General features: G+C 41.7%; 1 protein-coding gene across 4 annotated transcripts in view; it reads right to left on the bottom strand.

Moving 5' to 3' along the window:
• The window catches only part of fermt2 (FERM domain containing kindlin 2), a 37015-nt gene that overhangs the window by 4110 nt on the left and 14883 nt on the right, over positions 1-18022 (bottom strand). Inside the window, exons 4-14 of one of the 4 annotated variants that reach the window (XM_026151090.1) lie at positions 12353-12481; positions 9062-9094; positions 7229-7454; positions 6998-7100; positions 6530-6637; positions 4440-4574; positions 3844-3893; positions 3158-3282; positions 2871-2977; positions 2574-2789; positions 196-216 (exon numbers count right to left, since the gene is read on the bottom strand). In XM_026151090.1, coding sequence (XP_026006875.1) covers positions 196-216; positions 2574-2789; positions 2871-2977; positions 3158-3282; positions 3844-3893; positions 4440-4574; positions 6530-6637; positions 6998-7100; positions 7229-7454; positions 9062-9094; positions 12353-12481 — 1253 coding nt within the window. The remainder of the gene's footprint in view (positions 1-195; positions 217-2573; positions 2790-2870; positions 2978-3157; positions 3283-3843; positions 3894-4439; positions 4575-6529; positions 6638-6997; positions 7101-7228; positions 7455-9061; positions 9095-12352; positions 12482-18022) is intronic. The other 3 variants (XM_026151091.1, XM_026151092.1, XM_026151093.1) reach the window with 3 other exon arrangements.

Below are 18022 nucleotides of genomic sequence, written 5' to 3'. Positions count from 1 at the left end.
TCTTGTACACCCCAAAGAACACTGTTAGAGTTAATAACAAGTGACATACAGAAACTATACCATCTACTATGGCGGCCACTATGACTTGCTATAGTTATTGTTAGGTTTGATAACCCAGATACATAAATTGTTCAGAGTTCAAACAATCATGCAAGTATCTAAAGCTTAAAACAGCAGCCAGTGGACACAACTTACCAAGTCCCTGATATAGCCTGGCTGAGGAGGAGAGGTAGGTATGGGAAGATAGATGGGAATGAAGGAGATGCATACAGATAGAAGGAATACAACGTTTGGACAAAGAGAAGAAGACAGTAAGATCACTGTTGAGAGAGGAAAGATAAAAAACAACAACAACAACAATGCAGGACATGACTGTAATAACAGAAAGCGGGGAGGAAGGCTGTGGAGCTAAAGGGGCATGCAGCGTTCAGCCAGGAGGAGGAAAGTACAGCTGCAATCAAGGAAATCACACATTTTCACATAAAGGAAGTGGGCAGTGTAACTGCAGATTTTAGGTCAGATCATGCCTGCCTGTTCTTTGTAAACACAATGAGCCATTAAAAAAAACAAACCAAAAAACCCTGAAGTCAGTTTCTATGTAATATCTTTGTCAGCCACAAGATGGCGATGTGTGACAGCAGCAGTGAAAGGTGTTGGGCTTCTCCAAGCTGCAGGTCTTTATTTTCTGTTTAAAATAAACCCATTTATCCAGAAACCACCCTGACTCACGTAATCACAAAACTCCTGTGTGCGTGTATCTGGCTGGAGATGCAGCACAGAAGTCTACTCTGACAAATCTTGCAACAGGAAGTCCAGTTTAAGGGAGGTGGGGAGGGGCTGCAGCTGGCCAAAGAGTTAATGGGCTTATCCCAGACAGTTTTCCCGCGCAACATTCCCAAGCATGGCTCATTTCCAGATGTCCCACGCCCACTACATATGTGTGTGTGTGTGTGTGTGTGTGTGTGTGTGCGTGTGTGTGTGTGCGTGTGTGTGTGTGAACAAGGGACTGTACACCATTACGCTTTAATGTTATGCCCAGGGAGATCATCTATTAGACTGTGTTTGAGTGCGAGACTGGATCTGTGCCAGAAAGGACCACAGACAGACACACATCCTGTGCTATTACTACTAATACTCAAAAAACAAAAAGGGGAAAAAAACCTTCCTATTTAAGCTAGCCCCAGTTCCATGCAATTATTTTGCTACAGAGTGTTTCTTTTCTGTAACCCCCCCCCCCCCCAACAAAAAAAAACCCCTTATCTATTTCTACACCCCTTTTTTGTCACTGGCCACAACTGCAGCTCTGATTAAGTTATACAGCAAGCATGTAAGAAAAATGTAAAGAACTCTAAAATAGTGCAGGAAAAGATGAGCCAAAGTGAGCTAGGACTCTTCTCTGTCTCTCAGTGACATCAGGTAAACTGTAGGTTGGGCAGTGACACACATTTATGGCATTTTTACCTGACACTAAATCAACTCTTTGATTTTATTTTTTTTATCAGTAGGTTTTGTTATAGATGTGGAAGTAATTTCATGTGGGTGACCCCAAATATATTTAAGGGATTTCCTGACTAAACTAAGAAGATAGCGAGTCAGGCTCAAATAGAAAGACAGAACTGAAACTTTAAATTTGAGCTGTTGTAATTTGGGATTAACTGCTGACTTTTAGTACTGCTGTGTGTTTGATCTCTTAACATGCACATTTCCTCTATGAAAGGAGCATTAAAGAGAAACACTGCTTTGTACTGTGGTAACCTATAGGAAGTTTGCAGCACAGACTAACAAAGTCTAACTTCTCCTAGAGTGTCAATAATTTCTATTTCAACTGCTTTTAATAACATTCCTGGTTTCCTATGGTTCAAACCTGCCTAGATCCTTTCCTGTTCTACGTCCATTTTTACCCCTTTATTCCCTCATTTCTTTGAGCAATTTTTTTCCAGACATCAATGATACTTAAAGTTATGCTTCAGATAATATTTGAGTCGTCACCTGCTGTACCAGCAGCAGCTTCCCAACATCATTCTAGCCTCCTAGCACCACTGTATTTTCCTACTACGATAAGAACAAATCCAGATTGAGTGAATAAGCTACGAGAAGAGAACCCCCTCCCTCACCCATCCCTGACCATGGCAGCTGTGTACTCAGCTGTTCCAGGGTACACAAACACACAAATCTACATAACACTTGAGAACATTCATCGTTAATGATTAAATGTTACACCAGATTATAACGAGGTCCATAATAACGGGTTTTCTGATCCATTGCATCTGATATGTATCCATATGACTCTCTGCTCTTTAAGTCCTTTTGTCTACAATCACAGAGCTGAGAACGTGGTGGGTAGAAATGTAGAGAGGAGGAGTAGAGGAACAGGTATTTAAACAACTCAGATGTTAGGAGGACCCCACCTGGAATGAATCAGATGCTTTTCAACCTTTCAACCATGTAATCAGCTTTTCTAAAAACACACACTAGACTAGATGATAACCCTTTTTTTCCCCTTACCAAACATTTCTACCATTTTAACCTCCACATTGCTGTAAACAGATCCTAACCTGGACTACATGGCTTACCTGTTTGTTCTTGTACTTCTTCAGGTAGCGCGGAGACACCAGGCATTCTGGGTTGATATCAGTAGCAACTGGTTCAATGGGTAGGTCAGGGTTCATGTGCTGCATCTTAAGGAAGGACAGAATGTTCTGGACCTCCAGGTTGTATGAGCTATCCGCCATGGTCTTCCCCTTGGAGGCCAAGCGGCATGCAGCCATCCAGTGGGCGTACTGTTTCTCCTGGAGATGAAAAGTCATAATTAACCAACTCTAAAAAGGAATAAGACAGCGCATTAAAGGGTGCACCAACTTCAGCCTCACCGTGTCACACCGAAGCCAGATCTCATTCATGCCATCAGCCACAGGGATTAGCAACTTGATGTTGAATTTCTGACCAGAGATGTTAACATCTGGCGTTACCTCACAGCCTACAAATAGAAAAGCATGGTGCAGGCAGGAAAAAGAGGTCAAGTGTCAGAGCCTGTTCTTTAGACATGCAACCTCAGATTTTTTTTATTTGCAGGGAAAAAATAAATGGGCATGACATTGAGGGTTTTTTTTTTTTTGTGTGTGTGTGTACTCTTATGCAACTAGGGATGTCTCTGCACCTCTAAGATTCATTTGATGGGAAGGTGTCCCATGTGCCTCCTCTTTACTCTTGTAACAGGAAATTGTGATATCCTTGAATGTGCACCAGTACTGCTTGTAGCCCTTCAACGTCAGTTTCTTGGGTCTAGAGAGAAAAAAAGCGGAAGACATGTCAGAGTTCAGGTGGGAGAAAAAAAGAAAAAAGGAAAAAACAACCATTTTCTTTATTGGTGGTGAGGAGGAACAGCGGGGGAGGGGAGATCATAAGTACAAAGGAGGGGGAGGAAAAGAAGTAGAGCTTCTCAAGTGCAAAGTCAGCGAGATGAATAGGAAAGAAGCCAGCACTGTGGAAAACCATTAAAAGAGGAAATGCCTCTTGATATCATACCCCCCATTTTTTGAGACAACCACCCAAGGGGCCACCTGCCTGTCAGCAAAAGCTTCAAGCCAAAAATGAATATGATTCGAAAGCTTGGTCCAACTATAATCACTCTAGATTTTTTGCCAAAGAATATTTGCAGGCTGAGCTTTCAGGTTGCCTTTTAAGCTCATAAAAAAATAGAAAAACAGGCTTACTTGGCCAGAGAATGGTCCCGCCATAGTCAACAGCTTTTGGATAAAATGTAATCTTGCATAGACTAACATGCAGTGTTTAGTGGTTTTGCTAATAGTAAAGGTGCATTTAACCTCATGGCACTGGACTTACTTGAAGACTTTAACATAGTCTGCTAGCTCAGGAATAGATGTGATGTCACCCTAGGAGAAAGGGGAAAGCTATTGTTAAAATAAGCCTGGAACACTTTAACATACATACATATATGTGAATAAAAGGAAAGAAAAAAAGGGAAAGGATTAAACACAAAACAATGACCTCACACTTGACTTTGTACATTTTCAATGTCATTGCTCAGCACAGTAAGCTGGCTTCTTATGTAATATCTCAGAGGTCAGTTTCCTCTGATAAGCTAAATACATGTTTCAAGAAGTTGTTGTAACAGTAGAGACATATTTTCAGTGGGGCCTTAGAACCCCCAGCTCTTTGTTAGATGCAGAGCTTTTGAATAACTGTGAAATTTTGCACTTCCAGCAAACTGTAGTGCATTGCATTGTCTTTGTGCGTTTCCTGTCATGTTTATGAGTGCTGATGAAAGGAGACTTCGTCACAAGTAGAAACAAAAGCACCTAACTGATGCCAAGATTTCACAATTGGGAAAAACAAATTCACATAATGACGCCCATTTGGACAAAAAGGATGCAGGCAAGCCCAGTGCACACTCAAGCACCAGTGGTTTTGTCTCATACCAGTGTGTTGGAAGTCTTCCCTCCCTCCAAGGTAATCTCCAGATCTGACAGGGCTGCATCCACTTCATCCACCTCCTTCTCACTATTATTCATGTGGTTGTCTGATGACATGATTGACAGCTTGTTGATGTGGTACTGAGAATGAAACAAAGAGCGATGCTCTGGTTAAAAGCATGAAACCTGCAATCTATTACTAAAGTGTCCATTCCCTTAAAGCTTCCAGGTCTAAAATAAAACACTTGAGACACGGGGATTTAAAGAAAGTGTGAGGTGGAGATAGACTGTTAGCAGCTTGTTATCTGTTGCACCAACATGGTCAACAGTATTGCTTTTTTCTATAAAGTTTTGCTGTGTGCTACCGGTGCATAAACGCTCCAGCTACATCTTATAAAAAGGAAAAACAATCTGTGATAATTGCCATATAAATACTTTAAGATGTGATGGCATTTGTGTTAGCAAGTGCAGCCAGCATACACCACTGAGTTTACCAGCTATGCCGTTTTTTTTGGAAGAAGCTGAAGATAAAGAAAGTTGTCTAAAGAAGAGAAGTGTGCTAAAGTTACTGGTAAAGATTCACTGAGGTCAGGCTGTTATAGGCAATGAAATTGTTTTTACCAAGTGTATACTGAATGTAGGACTGGTGCAAGACTGTAGTAAGAGATTGTTCTCTATTACAAACCCCCCACAAACAAACCCATCAGTGAGTCACAGATACCAAATTTAGCTTGTAGATAAATGGTATTTATAATGTCACCCCATCAGCAACCCCCACCAATATATGAATGAACAGCTGTCAAGAAAGTGAGCGATACAGTGCAGCGTTTGATAGAGATTTAGCTGATTTAGCTAGGATTTAGCTGGCTAAGGCTTCATATTGTAGGACAAAGAGCTTGCCATGATGTCCAATCCTCTGGCTCATCTTTAAAAAATGCAACTCTGTGAAGGAGTGTTTCCCATTTTTCTGTTTGTTTGTGTGATCATCAGAGTTACTTCTTTATCTGCTGAAGTACTGACTACAACCTGTGTCCCAAGTCCATGACTATGAGGTCAATCACTAATCTTGACCACTGATTACCTCATATTTGAGAACTACCATAGTGATACATCCGGGTGACAGCATGCTAAGTCCAGCCAGCTGCATACCAGAGTTGGACAATCATTGCTCTTTATTTAGACCTTAGTATCTGTCAACAGTGAAACCTAAGCTAAAAGCCAAGACTGAAACGCAGTAGTAGCTACTAAAGTGCTAAAAGATAGGCAGCAACAGTCTACCTACCGGCCCAAACACCCAACTTAGATTAGCATCTCTCCCAGTGCAGTGTAAGAAGAAACCAGTGAAGTGTAATTACAACTGGTCAGACGAAACAAACCTAACACCTCAGAGTGAAAGAGTGGGAAAAGGAATGTGAACAGGTCTACAAGACCTTGTCTTTCTGGGGTGGGTGGTCTGAGGTATGGGGTCCTGTGCTCCAAGATGCCCTATAATTACCCTCAGGGTGAAGACAGGGTGGCGTCCTCAGGTCTTGGCACCCACAGTTTATGGGGGTCAGAAATAGAAGGAACACCACCCCAATGGTACATGAGGAAACCTAGGGGTGTAAAAGAGCTTCAAATCTGTACATCACTCCCATTCGAGCCAATATCCATTCTAGCGACTGTCATTTCTACTGATCTACTTTGAACTTGTCTCAAAACCCAATAATCCAATGCCACCAGTGCCTTTAAAGTCCACCCAGACCAAAATTGTGTTTCTCTTTTACCGAGAGTCACGTAATAATTCTTGGGTTCAAACTGTTTGACGAGTACACTTCTGTAATAAGAACCTCTCTTTAAATCTAAAAGCCTATTTACTTTGTTATTAGTATGAACTAAATAGGAAACAATACACAATAATCAAGATTTAGCCTGCATGCTGCAACAGGGCTTTCAGCATTACAGCTTCACTCTGAGCTGCAATCCTATCCAATTCATTACCTTGAAGCTGAGAAGAAAGCGTGCCTTCCACCCAATAAAAAAAGGTCAGCGTTTCTTTAAATTTCATACCTTGCCAACTTAAACTGTATCAGTACGCAAACACTCAACCTTCTTACCTGGAGGGCAGCAAACATCATCATTTCCTCCTCTGTGCATTCAATTTCCTCCAGGAGAATGGCCCACTTGGCCTGTTCATAGAGCTGGTTCACTCGAATGGCATCATACTGTGGGCACATCAAACCATATTATTGAGCAAACTGGACAACTTTGAATACAGTGATGTCAAAGGTAAAGGTTGTATGAGATTAATGATACAAAAGTATCAAATAACTAGTCTTTCAAACGCCCCATTCAGGTCATCGGTACCAGATATAGAACGTAAGCTCTACAGGCCAGTGTTAAACAAATATTTTTACCCAAATCATGGCAACTAATGGCTGGATGTATCCCTGCTTACTTTATGATTATAATAACTTATATCTGGTGCTTTTAGGTTATGATGATACAGAGCTATTCGGCATGGCAGGGTCTCAATAATTATCTCAACTGACTACAATGTGCTGTGCTTTTTCTGTATGATTTACCTTTGGATTGAGGTCAAAGAAGCTGTGATATTTAAACCTCAGCAGCAGCACCTCATTCTCCTTTACATCCTGCTCCATGAGAGACCTGGACGAGTCCAGCCACCTGTACAAACAGGGATTACAGCTAATTAGAATATGTTATTTTTTCACACAACATGAAAGCAGTCTCTTGTAAATGTTGTCTGTTAACGACCTTTTTTTAACTAAACCACTAGGCAAAGTTTAACTCACCCCTGATTGATTTTGGCTTTGTCCAGCAGGGACTGGGGCTTGTACAGTTTGACCAGAATGTCTGGTGAGGAGATTGGCTGGCTCACAGCAAGGATGCTGGGATTGCCCTCTGACAGGGGACTGTCTCCGAACCAGGCGGAAGTTGGTGACAAAGGGCTGCCGTCCCTTGAGTCATAGGTGGGGGTCATGGTCTTACTGTATAAGCCTGGACTAGAGTAGATGCTCCCTGAAAAAAGATAACCATCAGTTACCGTATTCCCTTGCGGAGCCAGAAATACAAACCTAACACAAAAAACTTCCAAATACTGACACTCACAATCAAGTTAAGTACACATAAGTCACTAACACAGCATTGAGGGGGAAGAGTGAAGACTTCTCAGCACACGCAAATGCAGCCTAGCCTGACCAGTTAGTGGTCAAAAACACCATGTGACTACCAGCACAAACTTTGCAGATGAGTGACTTCAACACCACCCTCCTGCTGATGGTGGGGTAGATGTTGATCAGCATGCAGGTGATGCACAACATGATCAGGTTTACCCATTTACTTACAGACCAAAAGAAAAACCAGCAGGAATGCACTGCACACAGCAAACTACAGCACAATTTACCCACGAGAAAGAGAGAGAGTACAAAAATATTGGAGGAGAATACATTGAATATCTTTTAAACATGTTAAAGGAATATAACTAAATAAAAAAAAGCCTTTGATAAACTAAGTGTCTAAGCAACTTAAATGCTGAGTTATATGTATATTTGGTCTGCAGTGTTTTAATTTGGGAGTCTGGCTACAAACAAAAGCCCCCAAAGTGAAGTTATTTGCATTTCCTGTTAGTCCAAGTTCCAAAGTATTTTCATTCCCCTCCATTCCAACTCTCCCTCTGTAGGGTCAAGCAACACTGGCTAAACCATTAAACCCCTTCTGAAATGAGGAAGTGGGCTTGGTTTCTGTATGTGAGTGTGCATGTGGATGTTTATGTTTGCAAACTGAGGTCATGAGAACATGTTGCTGGCTATGGCCTCCCCTTCCTTGTGGGGGAGGGTGATCAGTGGTTCTTTCAAGGTTTTCCTCCCAATGCAAAGTTCATCAGGTCAAGAAGACTTATCCTATCACCCGTAGGGTCCCCTGGGGAATGCCAAATATCTAGGTAAAGTGTGTATAAATTGAAAGCTGGAGTTCCATTAATAACACAAAGGAGCCTCCTCCATCCTGTTTATTGAATCTCAAATGCTGGTGCAAAAACAAAGGATGCTAACATGACTTTACTCCCTAATACTCCCACACTAGTGATTCATAGAGGGCTTAGATGGAAGGAGCAGGACCACCATCAGCTGTTGAGACTACAAGTAAACCATGGGATGGTGGTCAATAAATGAACTGTCATGGATTTGGTTTTTACAGCGCTCCTGTGTGGGCTGCTATTTGAAGCATGCAGATAGGATTATAAGCATGTGATTTTAATTCTGAACACAAGTTTATGGGTAAAAACACAAATGTCCTACATATAACTTGCCCGATAACAACCATCTCATATCTGCATACTCAAGCAAGTGATTGGCTATCCTGCAGGCACAGTGAGCAGGCCCCTGGAGTAGCTTTAAGAAAAGTGAGCAATGAGCTAATTGCTAAAAGGGCGCAAAGCCTTTGTCATGACACCACCCGAATCAGCTGACTTCCTTAGGAGGACCAGTCAGGTGACTCGGTTGCTAGTCTCAAATGCTACATATGTCATGTGACCTTAACACACCAGCTGTGGGGTGTAGAGAGGAATAAGGAGGCAATGCTGAGGAAGCAGTGCTGAAAAGAAAGGACAGAGGAAGGGGAAAGCTTACCTTTCACAGGTCCGATGTATATTATCTCAGAGGCTAGGATGAAAAGAGAAAGAGTAAGAAAAAGAAAGACAGGAAAATGTAGAGGGAAGGAAACGGGTAGAAATCAACTCAAGTGGACAGATTTAAGACACAGAAAACTCTACAGGCATAGAAGGAAACAGAGGAAAAAAGACAACAGTTGAGGAATACAAGAATGGGGTATATCTTTGGCATTTCCACAGACACTGCCAACTGCTAGCCTCAGAGTGGATGACTCAGTTTACCCTCTTCACAGAGGGAGATCGCCCTGGCATGACTAGTGAAGTTCTGCAGTTTCCATCCACCCATTCATAACCATCCAACGCAGCATGACTGATTGAAAACCCAGGCAAGGCGTTGGTCAGAATGACCCAGCCTTGCATGTATAAAGTGCAGCACATTTTTACAAAGTAAAGGCCGTTCGAGGTCTGTCATTCTCAACACTGACAAGACAGACGATTACAAACAGCGGGCATGCCAAGGCGTAGCCGCTCCACTGGGAGCTGCTGAACTGGCATCACAGGCAGCGTCGTGTCTATGTTCGTGTAACAACAACAGCTGAGGATGGTTTTTCTACCAAAAATGACCAATTACGTGAGGCAGGTCAAATGAGTGTGGAGACATTTCCTAAATAGTAATTTTAAATATAGAGATTGAGGTTTTGGAAAAAGATTGCCAGTCTACAAGTGGAAATAAATGGTCATGTACCCATTATGGACTTGTTGTTTAGACAAACACCCATTTCATTTGCTTCTGAGATCAGTGTGGAGCTCACTGTACAGTACACATAGGCTATTTTGCATGTGTTTAGGTACTCTATAGGCACACATTTCTTGTATGTATTTCTTTTACCGTTCTCGGCAGTAATAAATCAGTTAAAAAGACATTGAGAAAAAGGCAAAATGATCTGTTTAAAGCTTGAGTATCTCCAAAACATTCAATCGGACTCAAATACTTCAGAAAAGTGTTAAAATAACTGTCGCGTTCTTATGAATGGTATTATAATCAAATGTGTTGTTTTATCAGCTTATTGAGAAAATATAATAATCGCATTTAAAAAGGTGGATTGTGAAAAGACTAATAAAACTGTTGCATATTAATTTCCTGTAGATTGAATAATTGGTTAACTAAGTATTGCAGTTCTAAATGTGATAAAGGTCGTTCTGTGGTACTGATTGCATCTTTTCAAAGCCTTGTGATTTCTATCAGGAGATCTGGGCCAAGAGGCCAGCCCTTCCTCACGAGGGGACGGAATAACATCTTACAACTTGGCCATAAAATGTACTTTGACTGTAGCATGTGATCTGCGATCTGATGTGTGTGTGTGTGCGCTCACATGCACACACACACACACACACACACACACACACACACACACACACACACACACACACACACACACACACACACACACACACACACACACACACACACACTCTCTCACACAAGGAGACTGGTGACAGTAAACAGATTCTCCACATTCCTACTGAAACTCTGTTTCTCCTCACCACCTAATACTCTGACCACATTCACCCACTGGGAACAAAATGTATCTAAACCAAAGGCGTAGAGGAGTGTGTAGCACACCCCTTAAAATGTGGTGATGCAACTCTGGGCATGGTCGATGTGTTGGGAAGTAACTGCTTTTTGCAGTTTCAATCACTCATTACGTTTAAATATATGAGTGAATAAATACACCGTTCACTCTGATCCACATAGGTTTGTAAAGATACTAGAATTTTAAACTTGATACAAAGTAATGCTCAATAGCATTCTTAGTACCATGGGAGGAAAATAAAATAAGACACATGACTCTTTTCTACAAGATAAGAACTAAACCAACAATAACATCAATGTTATTTTATATATTTAACAATATCTTATATCATTTTAAGCAGTGCAAAATTTGAGGTTGTCTGATGTAGTGCTGTGCATCTGGTGAGTTGGCACCATCCTTTCATTGTTGATCAAATCGTACTGTTAGGGGGTAGAGCAACACACTTTTTAGACACAAATAATTGTGCTAGTCTAACACAATTTACACAGCCTATTAATGTCGGGCAGGTACTGATAACGATTCCTGCCTAGTTCCACCATTAGCATCATCATTAGCACCTTAATGATAACTTAACAGCAGGCTAATGTAGCTACCAGGTAAATGCTAATAGTTAAACAGCAAACTTTTATGAGTCCAGTAGCCAGGTTAATGTTTCTGATAACCGTTTAAAATGTCTTGAAATTCCTTGAAGTGTTGTCCAGTGTTGAACTTACTGTTCATGTGTTCAACTAGTGAGGGGAGGGGCTGTGTGCCTGCCTATCTGCAGCAGTGCTTTTTGAAGGTCTGTGTCAACTAGAGGAGGCAAAGACAGCACTGCCGGGTTGAGTATCTAATCTGAGAGCCATTTTTAGTATCAAATAGTATCAGAGTATCAATTTTTTTGACAACCCTAGATCCAAATCTGTATTTCAGGAGAATTTGTTTTTCACAATGAGTGTTCAGGCTGCTATCCCTGCAACTGGTGAGTCTATATAGTCATTCAGTGCACACAGAGCTGACTCTGCAGAGCAGAAAAGACTAATCGCACAAAGAGTCTCATTCACCCTGTCTGATGGTGTTAGCAGTTCTGCTTAATGCTAACTCTGTGACAGCAGTCTGTTTTGTTCTGCTCCTCCCTGCTCAGATGGTTGTAAGTCTCCCATCAGGAGGGAGGAGGGTCAGTATGACTGCACTCCTGTAGCCTGGTTTGGGTTTAAAATGGCAGCGTGACCAACTATGTGTGGAATCTCAGCCATTTTTAGTCCTCCCTGCCAAGGAATTGAGAGCGAGGGCTGTAGATCCCATGCAGGCCTCAAACTCACACATTCATATTTGGTCACGAGAAGCAGGGCGCACCAAACTCGGGTCATCTTAGTGTTTTGGGTGGGTGTTTTTTTTTTTTTTTTTAAATCGCAAGTGCATGAAATACAAAAAAGAATCTAAGAAGCTTCATGGGGCCAGCACAACCTGCCATACAACCTGCTGTCCCAGGAAAATAGGAGCAATTGTTTTTCACAACAAAAGAAAGTGAAAATTCTTCCTGATTACCTAAAAACAGATCAGAATGTAAAAACCTAAATGGTTAGGTTTATACAAACTTTCAACTCATGGGTTGGGAATATGAACTCAAAAATACCCTGGCTTTATTCATCAAGAAATATTTTTGTTCCTAACAACTCCAAACTCAGTTGGAGTTCTTTAGGAAACATTGTTAACGAGCCATAGAAGCAGCTCACCTGATCCAGGTGTTAACATCGGACCCTCCAGTTCCAGATCATCTTCTTCTGTCTCCTCCAACTTTTTCTTCTTCTTTTTGGGATCACGGGGCTTGCGCAGTAGAGATAACTCCTCTGGGTGGCGGATATCTTTTGGGGAGAAACATTAAGAAGATCCATTCAATGTCACATAAGCATAAACCTTGACTAGCAACAAAGCCATTTGGACACAAAGACAGACAGGCTTGGATGTCATAGAGTCCCCAAAACCATACAGTAATTTGTGTTTTTTCAACTATAGGCTTGAAATAAAACCACATGACCTCAATGACTTTAAGCTGTATAGTAGGTGAAAATAGGGACACTAAACCAACCCAAATCTCAAAAAAAAAAAAAAGTGAGAGGCAGATGGGGGGGGGGGGGGGAAGAAGGACAAAAAAGCAAAGGGAAACAGATGCAGACAGCTGTGCACATAAAGGGTGGAATACTGTAAATCCCTTTTCTCAGGGCTCTAACAAATCTTGCTTTAACTTTAATCCCCAGCTGAGACTGAGCAGACATCCTCCATCGCCCTCCTACTCCTCTTCCTTAGACAATTCCTCCAACACACATTAATAACACAATTCAGCCGACATTGGAGAATAGTAAGGTAGCGTTACTTTTACCCCCCTGCCCGCCAAAAACCCTCCCAAAACTATTCACAACAAACAGGTAATAAAGATGAAATGAACCAAACTGTAACTGCATGTATGCAAATGGAAGAGAAGTGTGCAAGATCCAACTCGGACAGTAAGACACCCGCCATATTGAATATAATGACTAAAACAGAGCAGTCTTTATTCCCTGGCTTCTCGCTCTTTTCCCTCCTTCCCTTGGGCCTGGAGGCCAGGGAACCATCACTCAGCAGCAGCAGAAATGATGTTTTAGGATGGCTTGGGGCGGTTCTGATATAGGCGGTGAGACGGCCAGAATGTGTCAGGACTAGAATAGATGGAGCTCGGCTAGAAGCAACGCACATCTGGACCCACAGCTGGACTTGGTTTTCTCGAGGATTCCATATTAACTGACGAGCACGCAGATACTTGAGAGCAATATTTCATATTTTTATGTAATCAAGTGCATAGCTATCCATTTTCTCATATCTATTGAATCAAATCATTTTTTTCAAGTAACTGAAGAAGGTGTTGTGGAAAGCACAGGCAGAAGGGTTGAGAGAACGTCTTGGCTTGATGTGCAAGCTTGTTTGGTTTGTGTAACTAAAGCAAAAGCATTCCAGGAGTTTTAAGAACTACCAGATGGGAGCTCACCCTTTCTCTGCCTCCCTCCTCCCCCATTCTCACTCTGCTGTAACAGACGAGCACAGTCCCCGTGCCCTTATACAGCCATGTGAGTTCCAGGCCTGCTGCTGCGCTTTAGCCCCCGAGGAGGCAAATATACACAGTAAAGTGTGTATCAAACGGCAAGTAGATGGATAGGACTGTGTCTTTTTGTGAGACATTGCAGAACCATGTGGCATTTAATTACAACCTAACTCTGTTTAATTGTTATGAGCCTATCATCAACACTGGGAACTTTTCCATATTATAAATATTAGCATGACAAACTCTGGGGGAGATAATGCATCTGATGTAATCGATCTCTATTATTTCAATGAAATGAGTTAACGCCATGTTTTTCAATTGTTTACACTACTTTGAGTTTGTTGTCAAAACCAGACAGCTCAAAAACTTCATTTAATTAAGAACTATAAACATGTACACGTATGCAGCAGTGTATCCGATTTCTGGAAAAATCTGTGGCTGCTTAATAACGTGCAAATTTGTTCCACTAAAATGCACCGACATCCAGAAAAATTATCTACTCAGGAGATCATTTATGCTGCTCGTATGCATGATTACATTCTTTAGGTCACTACCCACCACAGTTAGTGGCCATAGGTGGTAGGAATGTAGATTATCTCCATAACTGTTGAAACTACATCAATCACCCTGCTGATCTTCTGCTCAGCTCTCCTCGTACTTGGCAACCAGGCTTCAAGACAGCTAAATGCCTCCATTTAAAGAAATACTTCACTCTTAACTCAGAGCAGGCAGTACACCCTTTTCTGGCTGACAACCATGGTCTTGGAAATGCCAATTCTCATCCCGGGCAAGTGTTGTAGTTAATTTTTTGCTGACATATTTCATACTCCTACGCTCATCACTTTTGGCTGGTGTCAGGAGGAGGAAAGAGGAGGAGGGTGATGGTCAGAATGCTTACAAAGGCTTGGTGGATTTTCATTTGCAGAAATGACACCTAGACAATAAGATCCCAATCTTCTGTCCTGCTGACTTGTGGCAGTAACCAGGCCTGAAGCCAGAGGAAAAGGATTGACTGGGAGCCAGCAGCGCTTGCAAGATTTACTCTTTGGAACAGATGATTCACTGCAGTGAGTAAGACCAGCCGCAGAAGAATCACAAACATCATCACAGTCTAATTTTACAGCACTTAAGTTTGCCGTATAAACTGATATAGACCTACATGGGCAAAAAATTACAAAGGAATCATCTGGTTCCTGTGTTTCCCTTGCATACTCCTAAATGTTAAGAATAGGTGGTCTAGTTCCCACATATAGGCTTTACTTGGGCGGGCTGCCCAGGTATGTTAACAACAGGCCTAGGATATTTGGCGACTTGTTTTTTTTTTTTTTTTTAGTTCTGTTCTTTTTAGCTGCTCACCACCAAGCCGGGCCCTTTGCTTCACATGCTACCAGTCTGGTGCTGTAGCGGTCCTCCATATAAAATATGGAAAACCTTTCCCAGTGGAAAGGACTACAAGTGGCGAGGATAGTCCTTCAGCTCAGAAGATCTACTGAGCGCTGAAGGGCACTTCAAACCTGCACCTGTAACAGGTGGAGTGGAGAACTGGTTCATGCAGCTCCAAGCCAAGCTCACATGAGTTTCAGAACAGGCTCTGCTGTCACCACACATGGAAGCTAGATGTTGCAGTTGAGTCACAGGTCTAAAGACTCACACACACACACACCATTTGCATTATATGTTTCAAGAATTGAGCTGATTACACATAAAGGAATGATAAACTTTTGGTGTTTATATTAAGTCAAATCATACTACGAGTTCATTCAGTTCTTAAAATGGCACAAGTCTCTTGTACTATTTTTCACTCTGGCTTTGACAATCTATACCAAACGGCCTTAGTGGCTTGTGAAGAGTGACAGTTCTCTTTCTCTGTCAGACACAAGGCTAAATATGTGCTAAAAGGCAACTCAGAAAGGATAATGATGCACTTACATTTAGGAGATGGAGCTGAGGCCAAACCACAGTACTCCTGTGTTATGACAACAGTTGAGAGCACATTTGGGCCCAGTCAAGCAGGCCACAGGTTGATGGGTCATAACTCTGCTGGACCAAAACGACAGAGCTAAGGTCCATACAAAAATCAGAAAGGTTTCTTGAGGACAAAGTGGTGGGACCAAAAAATTACAGATGTCTGCTTCAAAGTCACTCTTCATGTGAGGTGCTACTGACAAATTACTCATGAATCTGTTTTGCCAGACATTATTTAATGGCTCACTGTAACATTTCATTACTGGTGCTGCCTATTAGCCATTCCATAGAAAACCCTCTGTGTTGGTTTTCAAGCGCACAGTAGTTTAAAAGAGCTTGCACAGTTGCTCTGAGTGCAGCAGCTTGACTCTTGTTAGTCTGAAATGACGCTTTTCTAAGGGAGGCAGCAGATTTGCACCACCTCAGGCTCCAATGTCCCCAGTCATGTGTTAGTCAGTTATGAAGAGTACATTCTGTCTGCTGGCTCACAGAACAAATGGTGTTAGAGGGTGTGTGTGTGTGTGTGTGTGTGGGTGGGTGGGCTGAATATATATTTAGTCAATATGAGAAACCAGGTTGTGAAGATGGCACAGTGAGCAAAAGGAGGAGCTGGAATTTTGGTGGGGTGCAAAGCAGCTTGCAGGAAAGGCAGCTAACAACAGTACACCCTACTGTGGGATGACATTAGCTGATCCATCAGGATTGGGGAGTGAGTTGGATTTCATGACTTGTCTGAACTTTAATTACACAATATACCGAAGTTATTGGTTGCATCATTAAGCAAATGAAGATTCAACAATTTCTTCTGTTCTCTAAAACTTTAAGCTGAGTGTCTTTTGGTGTGAATTGGGCCAGGAAATTGTGACAGAAGTTTTCCCTGTAGCATTGTAGTTGCATTTCTTCACAAAACAGAAGACATTACAAAAAGTGGAAAAAATATAATTTTGGAGAACTCTGAATTGTTTACAGAGTTCAAAATTGTTATCTTTAAACTAATTGTGGAAAATCCCAAATGCCTCTTTTTCCTATCAACTAAGCAGTAGAGGACACGATGTAAGGTCAAAACAGGAGTGGAACTGAGTGATTTTTGTGTATTACAGTACATCAGCCTTTTGCTGAGCCCTCTTCTCTTTTCCAGTCTTACCAGATGGAGTGCATTTGTCAAGAACAAGCTGCTTTGGACATGGGAGAAGTATGTAATGACAATGAGAGTGTTATGTTGATTTCTTATGCTGGATGTTCACTGACAGAATTCAATTGCTCTAGCGAGACTAAAAACCAGACAAAACATTAGTTTGGAGGAAAGAATAATGTTTGTTAATACTGCAAAGTAAAAGACTGTTGCATGAGGTAGTTGTAAAACTGTTTTCTCTTTCTGTTTTGCAGACTTGCACAAGTAACCCAATGACTGAAGAACTAAACACGAGAACTAGATCTGGTCTTAAAGCCAAGCTCATCATCACTGGAAAAAAAGAAGAATCAAATCTGGTTTCCGTCTTTCACTATACCTGCTCCTCCCTTTCTGCTGTCTGAAACAAAGGCCAGCTGGACAGGCCTCCACTCTTCCTGTCCACTCGTATTCACTATGCAGCTCACAGGCAGGCAGGAGAAACTATGCAGAGGAAACTGTCAAATTGAAAGCTGCCCAAATAACAAAAAATGCTTCCAGGTCACTGCAACTGTAAACTGTCATACATCTACAGCAAAAGGAAAAAAAACATCCCCACTCTCTATTTTTGAAAATAAAATCTTGCAACTTGCAAAGTCAGCTAAAATAAGTTTTTCTAAAATGTATGCTTATGTAAATGTGAATATAACAGATGTCTCTGCCCCAAAAAAAGCTTCTTTGTATATTTACACTAAATAAAATGCTCTGCAGAAACTAAACTAAAAGCTAAGTCAAGCGATACCAAAAGGAGACCCTGTCACTGGAGCCCCGGATCCTACTTGCCGAACACAGTTCAGTGACCAGGACACAACAGGTGTGTTATGATCCTGTCTAAGGATACACGTGCGTGGGAGTTTTTTCAAACCTTCAAACTGTACTGTAGATAGTGATTGAGAGGCAGAGGCAAGGGGCAAGGGGCAAGGATTGAGATCTGAGCTGAAGAAAAGTGGATGTTAGTAGGTCAGGGGTTGTTGGAGTCCAGCATGTGACCTCAGTCATCTTTGGCAGATCAGCAGATATCTATAGTGTGTGCGTGTGACCTTTAGGCATTAGTTACGCCATGGAGGACACTTAAATTAGAACTGATGTTATAAGAAGGAGACTGTGACCAACAGTAGGAGTCATTTCTGTGTACCTTGTTGCACACCTTTGTTTCTGAGACAGATAAATAATCTCTGTTTACGAAACATTATTGTG

This window comes from Astatotilapia calliptera, chromosome 19 (genome assembly GCF_900246225.1).
Source record: "Astatotilapia calliptera chromosome 19, fAstCal1.2, whole genome shotgun sequence".
Taxonomy (NCBI): domain Eukaryota; kingdom Metazoa; phylum Chordata; class Actinopteri; order Cichliformes; family Cichlidae; genus Astatotilapia; species Astatotilapia calliptera.
The sequence above is the reverse complement of the archived record's forward strand: the minus strand, read 5'-3'. Positions and strand labels throughout refer to the sequence as shown.